A 14,270-nucleotide genomic window follows, 5' to 3' on the forward strand; every position below is an offset into this window, starting at 1 on the left:
ACCTAAAAGTAAACAGCAAATTTGTGAAGATCTTCAGGGGAAAAAAAGACATTTGAAAAGAATATTCCAGCTTAATAATCAAGATTTACCTATATACTGCAAAAAAAAAAAAACAATGCAAATTATGGCTGACTGATATTTTTTTGTTACTGCAAGGTTAACAGAATTTCATAACATGACTATGAAGTCATAATGTGGAACAAAATAATTGTGCATATTAACTTTTTTAGTGGCAGAAAATATATAAAGCATTTAACAAAGATACTTACATTTGAAGGCTTAAGTTTGTTAATGATTGTTGTTTTGCCACTATTATCCAGCCCAAGGCACAAAACATGAACCTCCTTCTTCTTTAGGCCGAGCAAGCCTGAAAGTTTGTCTAGCAATCCCATAATGTCATTCAAATATTTACAAACCAGCTGCAAGTAAGAAAAAAATATTTATTACCCAAAGGTACCTTAAGTATGGAAAATATTGGTATGTGTATAAAAAATTCAATAATTTAAAGGCATATGATGATAGTGTGAAAACTATGTCAATGTAGCTTTGCACTCAGTAAACAGAATATAAGCTGATTACCAGAAAGGAGCCTTAACTGATAGCAGATTTGCAGCTTATAACACCTGGTAACACAGAATGATGTCTTTGAAAGAACTACATTTCTCATTGTAATTTACAATATTGAAGAAGAAAGTGTCACCTTAAAGACATCTGGCAGTCTGTTAATTGTGATACTTGAAAGTATCTATTAATTAGGCTGCACCCTTTCTAGAAAATCTGGAACAATGTATGGGCAATGGAGTTCATGTAGAGTCTGATGCTTGAAGCTCAGAAAGCAGAAGGCAGACCGGAGAGCAGAGAAAAACTGAGATTTCAGCTACAGCTTTTGAGCTAAATCTTTACCCAAAGCCAGCCCCATTGTTATATTTTGCAATAATATGAAGTCATAATTAATTCACAGCTTTTGCTTGCTTGCTTGGTTAGTTTAAGTTTGGGTATGGTTTTCTATCAGCAGAAGCAAAGAATCCTGATATTCTTACCCATATTTCCCCTTAGCCCTTGCGTATCTCTTTGTAAATCACCACAAATTCATTTGGGAAGAATGTGATGTATATACACACAGAAATTTATTGAACCTTATTAAATATCTGTTCTCTTAACTGTAACTTATCTGGAACATCCTACTGTTTTTTTGTAAGTGTTAATGTAAAAGAACCTTACCATACTAGTATACAATAAGTATATTAGTATACTAGTATACAAAAGTAAACACTGATCTTAGATTTTAATTTAGTTTTCTCTAATACCACAAAAGTTTCTTTGCTAACTTGTCCCTAAAGTGTCCATTTTGTTTGTTCAACTCTAGCAACTCTTAGGAAAAAAATTCTTTCTAATGTAAACTTTTTAAAAGACTTTATCAGCAATCCAAAGATATGAGTATTTTTGAATTCAAACAAAACTGCTGTGGACATATTGCTTGTTATGTGATAACTTTAACGCTGTTCATATTCATCTAAGGTACTGTTAAATTTATACTTCAGGTTTTCTAAACTTTTCAAAGGAATTCGCTTTAGGTCCATCATCCCCCAAAACATTACTATATGGTAGGAGGACAGTTATCCTTTTTGCCAGTCCCCAACTGTTGCAGGAACTGTCACAATATAGCTGTGTATCAAATATTCCCCATTACTTTCTGAACATTCGTTTTCAAAGTTCTCTAAATATTCATCTCATCAAACTGATTTATTCTCATCTCCATCTAAAATTCCATAAGCCTGTCATATCACAGTTCCTTCAGTATTTATTATTCCATATGATCCCAGGCAAGGGCATGCCTTGAAGGATGTGACACTGCAGCAACTTAACCAACAAAAGACTTTAAAGACAACTGCAACTGAAAGGAGGCTGCATAGCTGACATTTTGCTTAGGCCCCGTGGGAGATCATTATGGGTAGAAATTTCAAAACTGAGTTTCAATGATGTGTAGAAAACAAAGAGTGCAGTGCCATACCCAAGAGTGGGTGTATAACAGAGCCACATTTGTCTTCCTCAAGGGATGGGTTTGATCTCAGTTACTTCCATTTGTGCCACTTGAATCTACTTTTCTTCTTGTATTAGAGACTCAAATCTCAATCCACTTCTTTCAATTTCAGGTTAAGTAGTAGCATTTGCAGAATTTATTTTAAATTTACCTTCTGATGTGAAACAATTCACACAGATCATCTTAATTCAAAGTTAATTTGCTATTACTTTATTTATTGAACTAAACATAACGATAAAAATGCTTACAGCTCATTTTACATTTTCATGCAATTTTGAGTTCATTTTTTAAAAATATGACCACTTCTCATATCTCTCCCCTCTGGGCATATATTAAAAAGCACTGGTTGTCTAGAGCTTGATGAATATTTATTTTTCATAGTATCTTGTATTGTGACTTTCTATCCCTTTTCCAGGGATTATCAAACACCTGATATTTGTTACTGAAATATTTTGAGACATACTTTTTACAAGAGAAGTCAGTTTTTCTAAAAGATATAATCATATTTATTGATTGCTTTATAAATATTATATAGCCATACATACTTCTATTTTTTCAGTAATTATAATTTTCCTTTTATAAGTCTACTTTCCGCATGCATACGTAAAGGAACTAAAAGAAAAATCAAGACACTCAACATTTATTTATCCTGTCTTAAGTGCACAGTGGGAGATACAATTTTTTTCTGTAGCTTCCTACTCCCATAGCCATGATTCTCAACCCTGGCTGCACTCTGCAATCAACTGTTGAGACAGAATTTTTGAGAATAAGAACAGGGTATCTGTAGTTTTAAAAGCTACACAGTGTTTCTGATGGACAGGCAGTATTGAGAACTACTGGCTTTCAAAATAAAGTTCAAAGTTCCATAGATAGCTTTTAAGGTTGTTCACAATCTGGCTCCAGTCTACCTTTCCAGTTTCTTATCTTACTGTTCCCCTCTCTATGCACACAGCCAAATTCTCTCGACTGTTCTCTGAAAAAACTGCTTTCTGAAGGATTACATGTTGCCACAGAAGTCCAGAAGAATTAGGATGTCATCCACAGCTAATAGCTTAGAAGGTAAGCTGTAGAGAGACATAGTGGTCGGGCAGAGAAAACACCATTACTGGTACTTTGTATGCTTTAAATACATTTGTTGGTTGAATTGCTGCATACTCTTACTACCCCAAATAAACATTCTTATTTAGCTTTCGGTTTTGATGATGCAATTTCAATTATACTTTCCATACACCAAATAAAAAGGGCCAAATTGAACAATGTTAAAATCAAACAAAAATTCGCCCAAGCCAGTTCAATTTGTTTTCTAGGGCCCCTATTACCGCATAAGCACACTTCTTTTTAACCTCTCACACACACATTAGCAACGACTACCTGCTTGGAGTGAAAAACGTGGGAAAGAGCAAAGAGGAACTCTAAAACCCACGGGGCGGGGTGGGGGAGTGGCCACTGGCTACAAAAACCGGGGATGCGGAGATACCTGGCTTTTGAGGTTAGTCCCGCGAGCCCAGGAACTGGTGAGAAACAGGAACGGACGCACTCACTCGTTTTGGTCTCTGGGATGGAAATCTGGTGCGGAAGTCCCTCAGCCTTCTTCTCTGTGCCTCCACGGGAACGCTCCCTGGCACTGAGCACAGACGCCTCCACAAGCTGGGAGAACTGGCAGCGTCTGCAGCAGCCGGAGCATCAGTCGCTGAGCAGGCGCCGGGGCAGGCGGCGTTCCCTTGGCAACGGGAGCTTCTTCCGGTCCCGAAGCCACGCCTCTCCGGGCGGTCTTAGCAGATCAGCTTCTGTGTTCTAGCTCCTGGGTTCGAAGAGCTCCCGAAAAAGGCCAGAGGCATGCCGATGAACCGTTAATTACAGGAGATTTAAGCACAGGTGGCGAGGGAACTGCCGATTTTCTTCAAGGAGCCTTGCAGTTCCCGGTGAAGCATGATGGGAGTCGTAGGCGCTCGCACAGCCTCCTGGGAAGCGTGTGGCGCCGCTTGGGCGGCTTGCGTGTGACTCGGCGCTGGTCCTCCGCGAGACTCCACGGATCCCCGGGCTCCGCTTGCTGTGGCGCCTAGAGCGCAGTTCCCGGGCACCGGCGCAGCGCGGTGGCAATGACTGCGAGACGCAGCTGCCCCGACTGGGGCATGTGTGCGCGGGAGTTGCCCCGCTGCCCATCGCCCCGGCTCTCCCGGTTCTGATAGGCTTCTGACCCTGAGTCCTGGAGAAGTAAAGCAATTAATGTAGGAAGGGAGAGGAGAGAAAATCGGTGTTAAAAAGTCAAAGGCATCATTCAGCAAAGGTAGTTTTCCTGTAAACCTGCTTCTTAGCTGTCTGGTCTCCTGAAGAGATTTCCAGCAGGCATAATCTCCCGTGAGTAGATTACAGTCTCCAGAATCAAATCGGCAGGTGGTCAGGAAGGGCATTAATAGTACTTAAGGTTAGCCACCTTCTTAAATTGCGCTTGGATGTTATAGTCATAGTAACAAATGATCCTCAAGTTGAAAATATTTAAACATACACGGTTCCCCACATTTTTATTACTACGTTTTCCAACGCGCAGACTACAGATGCAGTCGTTTTAAAGATCTGGAAATCTTTTGTTAAATTTTTAATCTGCCCAGCCCCACCAGCCTCCCCTGCTGATGAATGGCTTTCATGATTTAAACGTTCCTTAAAGAGGAATTTTCATCTCTTCATTTCCCTTGTTGTCCATGGGTATAGGATTTTTTTTTTTAAATTTCCAACTAGCTAGTGTTATGTTTACTACCCTACCTGTACTCTGGCCTGTCAGTTAATTTGGCCTTTTAAATGGACTAGCAGGGTGAAAAAACAGACTGAATGCTACATAGAAGGAATTTTGGTAAAGTAATGGTGGTGGTCGGGAGGGTTGTACTTATACAATTATGGAGGTCTTTCTTTTTCACTTCTCCAAGTTTCCAAATGTGGTTATATTATTTTTAAAATTAAAAAAAAATGTGGTTCTAGGATAGTTACTCTGTGGATGCATATGCAAAAGTATTGACATACAAACGTCCTTGTAAAAATAAAGTATGTGGTGGTTGGGGGGAGAGTCCCACCTAGTCAGGAAGTTGAGGCAGGATCATCTTTTGATCTCAGGAGTTCCAGGCTGCAGTAAGCTATGAGTATGCTCTGTACTCCAGCCTGGGTGACAGAGCGAGACCTTGTCTCTAAGAAAAAAAAAAAAATCATAATAATAAAATATGAAAATATATTGTTTCCTTGTGGTCTTAGGCCAGTTAACCTTTCTCTATATTTCAGCTTCTTGGCCTTCAGAAAGATACTATTTATCTCATCTGGTGGTTTTTAGCATTAAAGAGGTAACATATAAATGTTTGGCACATAGTAGGTGTTTAATAAATAATTTCTTGTCTTTTGTCCCGAAATTATTTTTCTGTGAACGAAATTGACCTAATCCCTAAATATGATTGTTCTTTAATTTCTGACTCTGAATTCTACACTGAATGCATTGACAGGGAAGTGTTGATCATTTTTCTGTGTGCCTAGGTGTTGTAACTCACTTAGATAAGAAATGGAAGCTAATTTGCTTATAGCCAGAGTATAACATTTTTTTTCCTAGAGATAAGTGAAGATCTTATATTCCACAAAACTTTCATGGACAGACTTAATTTTTTCTGTTTGGAGTTGATATTTTCTGCCCCTAGTTTGAGTTCTTGTTTTTTTGCTTAGTATAAACCATTTGGTGAAAACTGAAAATATAATGGGCACTTTCAGCATCCAAGTTCTCAGTAAACTTAGGCAGATAGATAATTCTTTAAAAAACAAAATAAGTAAATATTTGTCTTAGATAAGTATAATTTATGCGATGGTTTATTATTGTTATTAGAGATGAAAAAGTGGTCATGAAATCTACTCAGTAATCTAGAAAATATCCTGAAAATGTCCACTTAAAAAAAAAAAAAACAAATACTTCATATGATTGAATCTTGTGTTTTGGTGCTTTGCCAACTGAAACTGCTCTAAAGGGTACAGTCAGAGGCTTAGCATAAAATTGTTCCACTTGATTTAAGAAGTTAGTTTGACTCTCTTCATTTTATTATGAGAATAATAGACTTTAAAAATATTATGTGGTCTTCTTAAGGCTGCCAAAGATACCTGTAGAAGAGAAGAGAGTTTTAAGTACTTTCTTGCCAATTTTAATTTCATATTGGCTTTTGGAACTATAGTGGGAAAATTATAAAAAAGATGAGAGTGAGATAAACAATGAATATAGCACTATTCTGATTAATTCCCAATACTTTTAATGTATTTTCTTAACAGCAACATTTACAAGAGTATAGAAAATCCTTTATAAGGTATTGGAAATTTTTAGAATAAACATTGATGGTCTAAAGCTGTGTTTAAACAGTTTAATGTTATGTGTGCCTTTTTTTATCTGCAATTTGTGTACAGTATTACCTCTGCAGTGAACAATTTAATTCATTCAGCTCTCACAAAATATTTTGTCCATATAAAATCACTGCAAAAATATGTATCATTTATTTATAGTGATTTATGTGAATTTATAGTGAGACCTTAATGACATTATTTTGAACAATACAACTATAATTTTGCATCCAGCATTACTAAATTATCTAAAGAGCATCTAGATTTAGTAGACCAAAAAAAATTACATTAAATATACATCAATAAAAGAATACAAAAAATTCACAAATTCAACCACTGGGACTATAACTTTTATTTGCTAATAGATATTTTAATAAACAGGCTTGTTCCATCTATAAGACCCTGATAATGCCTCTTAGGAAATCATAGAAAAATAAAATACAATAGTTAGTAATTTGTACTTTGTACAAAAATCTTATTATGTTGCTCAGCAGGTAGTTTTGCTAAACACCATATTCTTTCAGCAAATAGATGACATATGTTGTGCAGTTCACCACAAACAAACCCTCATGTTGAGAGCTGAGCATTCTATAACACTATTAACTTGTAAGCATGCCAGAACATGTAAGTTTACATGGAACATCATAACATAGTAGATTTCTGTAAGATGAAAACAATACCACCTTCAAATAAATCTGGACTACTTCACTGTTATAGTGAAGTAGATAATAGGTAGGATCGTAGTTCAATTGTTAACACCCTTTTACTGTGCTCATCCCTCTACCATATTGTGATTACAACCAGAAAAAAGAACACAGCTGTGTGAAGAACCTGAGTGGAAGGCATATATTGAAGCTCTAAATGGTGATATAATACCAAAGAGAAAAAAATAATACAGTGCTGCACTTCCTTATTCTCACAAACAGATCTTTCCCCCCTTTTGTAAGAGTAGCTGGTTACAGTGCTAAATCCTTAATTGATAAATAGGATTATGACAAGTTACAATGGTACTTTTAAAAAATCATTTATACTTACAGGAAGGAAAAATATTTTCAGCTATAGTTTTTTATTAGTCAAATATATCTCTACAAGGGATTAAATGTCTCAACCTGGACAGATGTTATCTAGGTATTTTATACAAATGTACTATTTAGTGTTCAATTAATGATCTTTAGGACTTGTGCTACAAAGATTTTTATAGCAATTATTTTGGGTGCACTGAAATTATTGATATCATCTACCATTTAAAATTTGATGTGGCCATTTAAATATTTAAAGTGTTTAATCAAATACATATTTGTATTTACACATATATCTTTATATTTTGGCTATGCTAGAACAGCAAAAAAATGGAGTGCAACCTTATTCCATTATTCACAATCTAATTTCACATCAAATCCAAAGAAAAAATATGCAGCTTTAAATTCCAACACATTGAATTACATATAACTTGGATATACATATAACTTGGATATACATACAAGAAATATGTATATATCTCTAGAAATAATGCACCATACACAATTAAAAGATCACATCCTTCCTATAGGATAGGGAAGGGCACAATGAGTAAAACAACCATATTGCCCATGTGTTTTCCCTAAGTGACAAAAGGTATTGATGTTTTTCATATGAAAACAAAATAATTTTTACTAAAAGATTAGTTTCTGTTTATCTTTTTTTTTAATTCAGATGATATCTCAATACCCTCCAAAAGATGGTTTGAGAAAAGTAACAGGCTGAGTACACAATATACATGTTTCAGGATTAAACTAATTTTAATTTTCATAGGCTTTGAATTATAACAAAAATGTTTTTGCCTTTTAACCTGTAATAGATAAAAATAAATAAACATTAGAAGTATCTGTGGCATTGAGAAGTCCTCACTTAATCTCTACATTATGGAAAATACAGAATTCAAAGTTTCAGGTCTCAAAAGTATTTAGTAAAGATGCCTTTAAAATGTTTTCTACAATAGATTTCCTCCTATTATGTATTACACACAAATACCCACTATGTGTGTATGTATATATACATGTATAAATGTATATATATGTTCATTTTCCCACTCTCCAACTGCTCACACATCTCACCTCCCACCTATACTCCCCAACCCCCATATCAACTTTTATCTTATTTTTGGTAAAACTACTCACAGTGACACCTTACCTTTTTATCGTAAATCTACCAACCTATCTGCATATTACACACTCTGCCTTCCCTCTCATTGGAGTTCTATGTCCATGCTCCTATCAAAAAAGAACTTCCCTACTTAGAATCTGAATCCTAACCCTCTACCTCTCAAGGCCATTGATATAATGATGCTTTTCCTTGCATAGTCAATTTTCACTTGTCTGCCAAATTGTTCTCATTAGTATATAATACTCTCTAACATCTTTTATCTGAAAACAAAAACAAACTCTTTTAACCCCATTTCTCCCTCTAGTTACTGTCCTATTTCTCTTTCCTGATTTACAACAAAACTTGTTGAAAAAGTTGTTTATAGATACCTACTCCACCTTATTTCCTCACATCTCTTCTTAATCCACTTCAGTTAGGCTTTGACTTCACTATTTCATAAAGACTGCCCTTGTCAAAGTCATTAATAACGGCCATGTCGCCAAATTCAATGGACATTTCTTTGTTCTAATTTTGACTTCTTAAAACCATTTAATCCTGGTGACCGACTGCATTTCTTTTTTCTCCACATTGCTTTATACTCCTCAGTTTCCTCTGCTGGATTCTAATTCTAACTTCTAAACATTGAAGTGCCTGAGAGCTCAATCTTGGGCCTACCTCTCAAGAGACTTTTCCTAGGTGATTTCAAACTTTATTAAATACATGTATATTTTGATGACTTCCAAATCTTGATCTCTCTCCCTGATTTCTTGATTTTTCCTTGTAACTGTCATATGCAGCTGTCTACTTGATATCTCCATTTGAATACCTAACAGACATCTCAGACATAATGTTGCTAAAACCAAACTCTTGATTTTTGCCCTCCAAACCTGCTTCTCCTTCACCACTATCAATTCAGTTGCTTATTCCCCAAATGTAGAATTTGCCTTCAATTTTTCTCTCTTCTTCATGCCTTATCCCTAGTCCATTAGCAAGTCCTGTCTTCAAATAGATACAAAATCCATCCATTTCTCTCTATTTTTACCACTTCTACTCTAACAAAAGCCACTTTTTTGCTTGAATTACTCCAACAGCCTCACACATGCTCTTTCACCCCATCTCCTTTTTGCTTCTCTTTGCCTCATCTGCTGTGTACCAAGAACACCATTCTCTCTATTCTCAAACACTCCAAATTCCCATACCTTAACTGTTGCCACTGCTTGGCATGCTCTGCCCCCGAATCTTCTCATGACTGCTTCCTTCATGATTTTCAGATATCAGTTTAAATGCCATGTCCTTAGAGAAGATTTCTTTTGCCTCTTAATATAAAGGACCAACAGCCATGCTATGTAACATTGCTAATTATCATCACAACACATCATTATTTCTTTGTTGTGTGTCTTTACTACTAGGAGGTCAATTTCATAAGACAGGGAGTTTGTTTGTCTTGGTCACTGTGCATCCTCTGTTCTTGAAATAGGACACTAGTCCATGGTATTGTTCAATAAACATTAGTTGAATGAATTAATGGATTTACAGATAAGTATATTTCTAAAGTAAATCAGTATATAGGTATATGTACTTATTTTAAAATTTAGGAATATACAATTTTGGACCAGCAAACAGATATGACTGCTTTTAATTTTTTGTTGTTATATTTGTTATATAGTGTAAAGAAGTTAACACAGCTTTGACTAATTTTTTGTTGTTTATAAAAATTAAATTATAAATACCTAACTATTGCATTTAATGTTAGAGCTATCAAGGTTGCAGGGTGGGAAAGGGAATTTTGTTTTCTCAAAAAAATTTTTGGAAACTCTGAAAAAAATAAACAGATTATATAAAAATGGAGTGGCTTCTCACTCTCGTTTGAGGCTTCTGATTTGGTGAAATTTTTTTTAATAAAATCGGAATAAACAGTAAGCAGTTAAAACTAACTATAAAAAAATATTTATTATTTCAAATTCACAAAGTTCAATGGAGAATTTTCTTTTTGTGTTTCCATTCATGAGAAAGTAAGAGAGTTGGTTTTCTCTAGCAAAATTTATGGCCTATCTAACCAATATTATTTAAAAGAAGAATAACTTCTAGCCACTATGTTATGACATTTGGTTTCACTCTTTGAGAACTGGAAAGTTACAAGCATTATGAGACTGAATGGAAATATAAAATATAAAGTGGCTCTTTTTTAAATACTTAAAACAACTGGAGTGAGAAGGCAAGGTCAAAATATATCACATAGAATTAAAATGTAAATACCGTATTTTTTAAACATTTAAGAACATGTATAAAATTAGTATAACTGCTTAAAAGCATAAATTGATGCTAAAAGAGAATGTTTTCAAATCAATTTTTTTTCTACATCATATATACTATTTTTACATTTAATAATAGGAAAAAAACCTTAATTACCAACTGGATAATTTATTAATATGTTTAAAGTACAATGACAGTTCAATATTCCATGTATTATTGTTTGGATTATTTTGGCAAATTCTTTGATTATATATGTCTTAGAAATCAAACTAATTAACAGGATGGAAATGTTAAGAATTGTGATCACTTGGTCTATTAATGAAATTTTTAAAAATAAACTTTTCCTATTTTTGATATTTTGATAAGATTTCTTTCTAATTTTGCATATCGATATATATTTTAACAACTATTAGTGGACTTATTGAGATTCCCATCTCAAAATGCATTTATTAATAGTTTCAAAATTACCAGTAAGAGTAACATGACAATTTTTATTCATTCTTTTCTAACAGTTTTTTTAAATGAGGTAACAATTTTAATACAATCTCCTCCTTATACTATATTACCTTTTAGTCTTTTCCTTAAGTTTAATTGAACTTAGTCTGCTGCCATGTTCTGCATTCATGCTCTCATTCTGATTCTTCAAAAATGAGGTTACTATAGCAGGTATAACATAACTAACATTTTAGGAAACATAGACTGTTAGTTAACAATTATTCCTTCAAAATTCAAAATTAAGCTGTCAAAGTTTTTACTGTATACAAAATTAAAACTAAGTATAGATCATAAAAAATATCTCTAAGGTATTTAAACCCTGTATATATTCAAGTTTTCAATGTCACAATCCAAGATGGAGTGTGATTAATAAAATGATTAATAATGTATCAGAAATCAAGCACACACAGTAATCGTTAAAATCAAGTATCACTCATATTCTTATGTGTTAGCACTGCTCAGGTTTTGTACTCTACTCCCCCCAAAATACTCCCATTTTACAATTTGATTGTTTTTACTCTTAAAGGACTAAAATTATATCCAAGCTCCATTTTTTGGTAAGAAGAAAATGATATTTTTGCATAGCATGAATATATTAATACAATTTTCTTTGAAGACGTATATTCAGCATGGAAAGAAAGAGCACATTAAAGTAAATTGAAAACTTCAATGACAAACATATATACACATTAAACCTTATTTTCCATGCAGTGCAGAAATTTCAAAAAGCCCCAATCATTATTTATTTTAATATTGTCCATGATATTCAGCATTGTCTTAAAGATACTTTGAGGATATTGCAATAATAGCTCTAGATAATATATCAATAGATATTTAAACAAGTTAAATTTAACAATGCTCACATCAATCACATTGACAGAAAAAATAGCTCATTAAGTTACAAGTTTTTTAGCAAATGAGTGGCCATTGATTTTGTCATAGAGCTTCTAAAGACCACAATTTTATGCAGATTTATTTTAAAGTCAAAAATAGCATATGGAAATAAATAAAGCATGCACAGTTAAAGAAAAACTTCATTATGACTTTAATAATGCTATTACTGGGTAGATGAGAATTCTAAAGAGAGCAATATTTATCACTTTGTATGAAAAATGAGTTAATAGAATTAACAATATTCTGGCGTTTCTGATTAAGTTAATGAAGATGTGTTTAAATGAAAATTTAACAAAACCAATTTTATCTAAATGCATACAGTTCATTCAACAAATTACCAAATGTAGAGAGACCTTTAATTATAAAAGCAGTGGAAGAGGACATTTCAAATTAGGTAAAAATCTTAAAAGTGTATTGTTTACTCATCTTTATGAATTAGCATTATTCACTCATCTATTATGATTTCAAAAAATTAATGATATTGGGTCTTTCTAGAACAAAGGCAAATTAAGACTGTTCTAAGGATGATGATCTATAAATGTGGAAAAACTTGTATAGAAATGTTCACATCAATATTGCTTGTCACGTAAGCTTGTAGTTACACATGAAAACAAAGTTATCTATCTTCGGTTCCTAAAGCCTAAATATAAAATTTGAATCAGTGATATGAAAAATGGTGATTCTTATGTCCTTGGAGTTTTCTTAGTGATAATGTATTATTTTGGGATAAAGATAGTTCTCATTTCAAGGAGGGATAATAATATGGAGACATACTAACTAAATAGGAATCCTGAAGTAAGATTTTCCTCCCTTTATTATTTTGTAGAACACTCTATCTCAGTTGTTCTGATTTATATTTGAGTTGATAATGTATTACCTAACCAAAAGTGAGTTTATTATGACTAATGAAAGAGAGTTAGAGGTTATAAATAGTGGAGAAATACAGATAGGAACAGAGTTTTACTTGAGAGAAGATTTTCATTAATTTCTATACTTTTCTAATTTAGAACTCCTGGAAAATTGTGTTGTTGATTTAAACTTTATTTTCTCATCAAAAGTAGAAACCACATCTTTATATTACACTTAAGATCTGAGCTATCTTTTATCCTCATATGTCTGGTAATTTTTTTAATGCCTTTATCATTCTTAAGGATGAATTAGTTATTTCTAAAGGTAGTGGGAATCTTCTTTGAGATTTTCTCTATAATGAAACAAATCAAAAACTCTCTTAATGACGTAGAGATTTGGTACTATGATTAACCAGTATGAAAATTCAAGCAAGAACCATCTTTTGTTTTGTTTAAAAGGAAACTTTGCTTTCCCTGGGAAAGTGAAAAAATATAATAGAATAGAGGTGACTTGATGTCACTAAGAGATACATAAACTTTGTAGTTGACAGATTTGCCTTTTTTTATTTCAATAGATTTAGGGGGTACAAGTGTTTTTTGTTATATGGATGAATTGCATAATGCATAAGTCAGGGCTTTCGGTGTACTCGTCACCAGAGTAGTGTACATTGTACAAATTCCTTTTTAAAAGGTGAAGTTTATTCATTTAGTACTGTTTGCCTCCCTTAGTAATTAAAAAGTTTTCATTGTTGTTTCATTTTTAAATACATTAATGTGGAATCAATACTGATTAAACTAAATATAAACTTTAAAGTTTAAAGCTAAACATAAATTTTAAAATGTATCTTAAAATCTCAAAATAGCAAATGTCAACCAAACAAAAACACTTTCGAATTAAAAGCAGGGAACCGAGCCTTTCAATTAAGATGTGTATATATATTCTTTTTTATGAATTTTGTATAAATTCATTATTAACATGAATCTAATTATTAGTCAGAAAAAGATTAGTTAAAACTACATTTTGATGACCTGTGTGTTCTTCTGGATTTTTTTACCTTTTTTTCCTAGAAAACATATATTATTACATTATGTGACATCCCTTTATAACAAAAAAATTTAATATTTATCCTAAGACATCTTTGAAACACCTGCCCAATACTTGTTTTTTTAAGAGACCAGTAAGACAGAGATGGGGTATTTACTTATGCAATATAAGATGTTTCTTTTCCATTATTTCCCTTAGTAATATGTCAGATAGGGTCATC

General features: G+C 33.3%; 1 protein-coding gene across 2 annotated transcripts in view; it reads right to left on the reverse strand.

Annotated features, from left to right (window-relative positions):
* The window catches only part of ARL6 (ADP ribosylation factor like GTPase 6), a 29,224-nt gene extending 25,313 nt beyond the window's left edge, over positions 1-3,911 (reverse strand). The window contains exons 1-2 of one of the 2 annotated variants that reach the window (XM_045557595.1): positions 3,519-3,911; positions 270-419 (exon numbers count right to left, since the gene is read on the reverse strand). In XM_045557595.1, coding sequence (XP_045413551.1) covers positions 270-392 — 123 coding nt within the window. In that variant the 5' untranslated portion in view covers positions 393-419; positions 3,519-3,911. The remainder of the gene's footprint in view (positions 1-269; positions 420-3,518) is intronic. The other variant, XM_045557603.1, reaches the window with a different exon arrangement.
* Positions 3,912-14,270: the final 10,359 nt, after the last annotated feature.

Source organism: Lemur catta, chromosome 1 (genome assembly GCF_020740605.2).
Source record: "Lemur catta isolate mLemCat1 chromosome 1, mLemCat1.pri, whole genome shotgun sequence".
Classification (NCBI taxonomy): Eukaryota; Metazoa; Chordata; class Mammalia; order Primates; family Lemuridae; genus Lemur; species Lemur catta.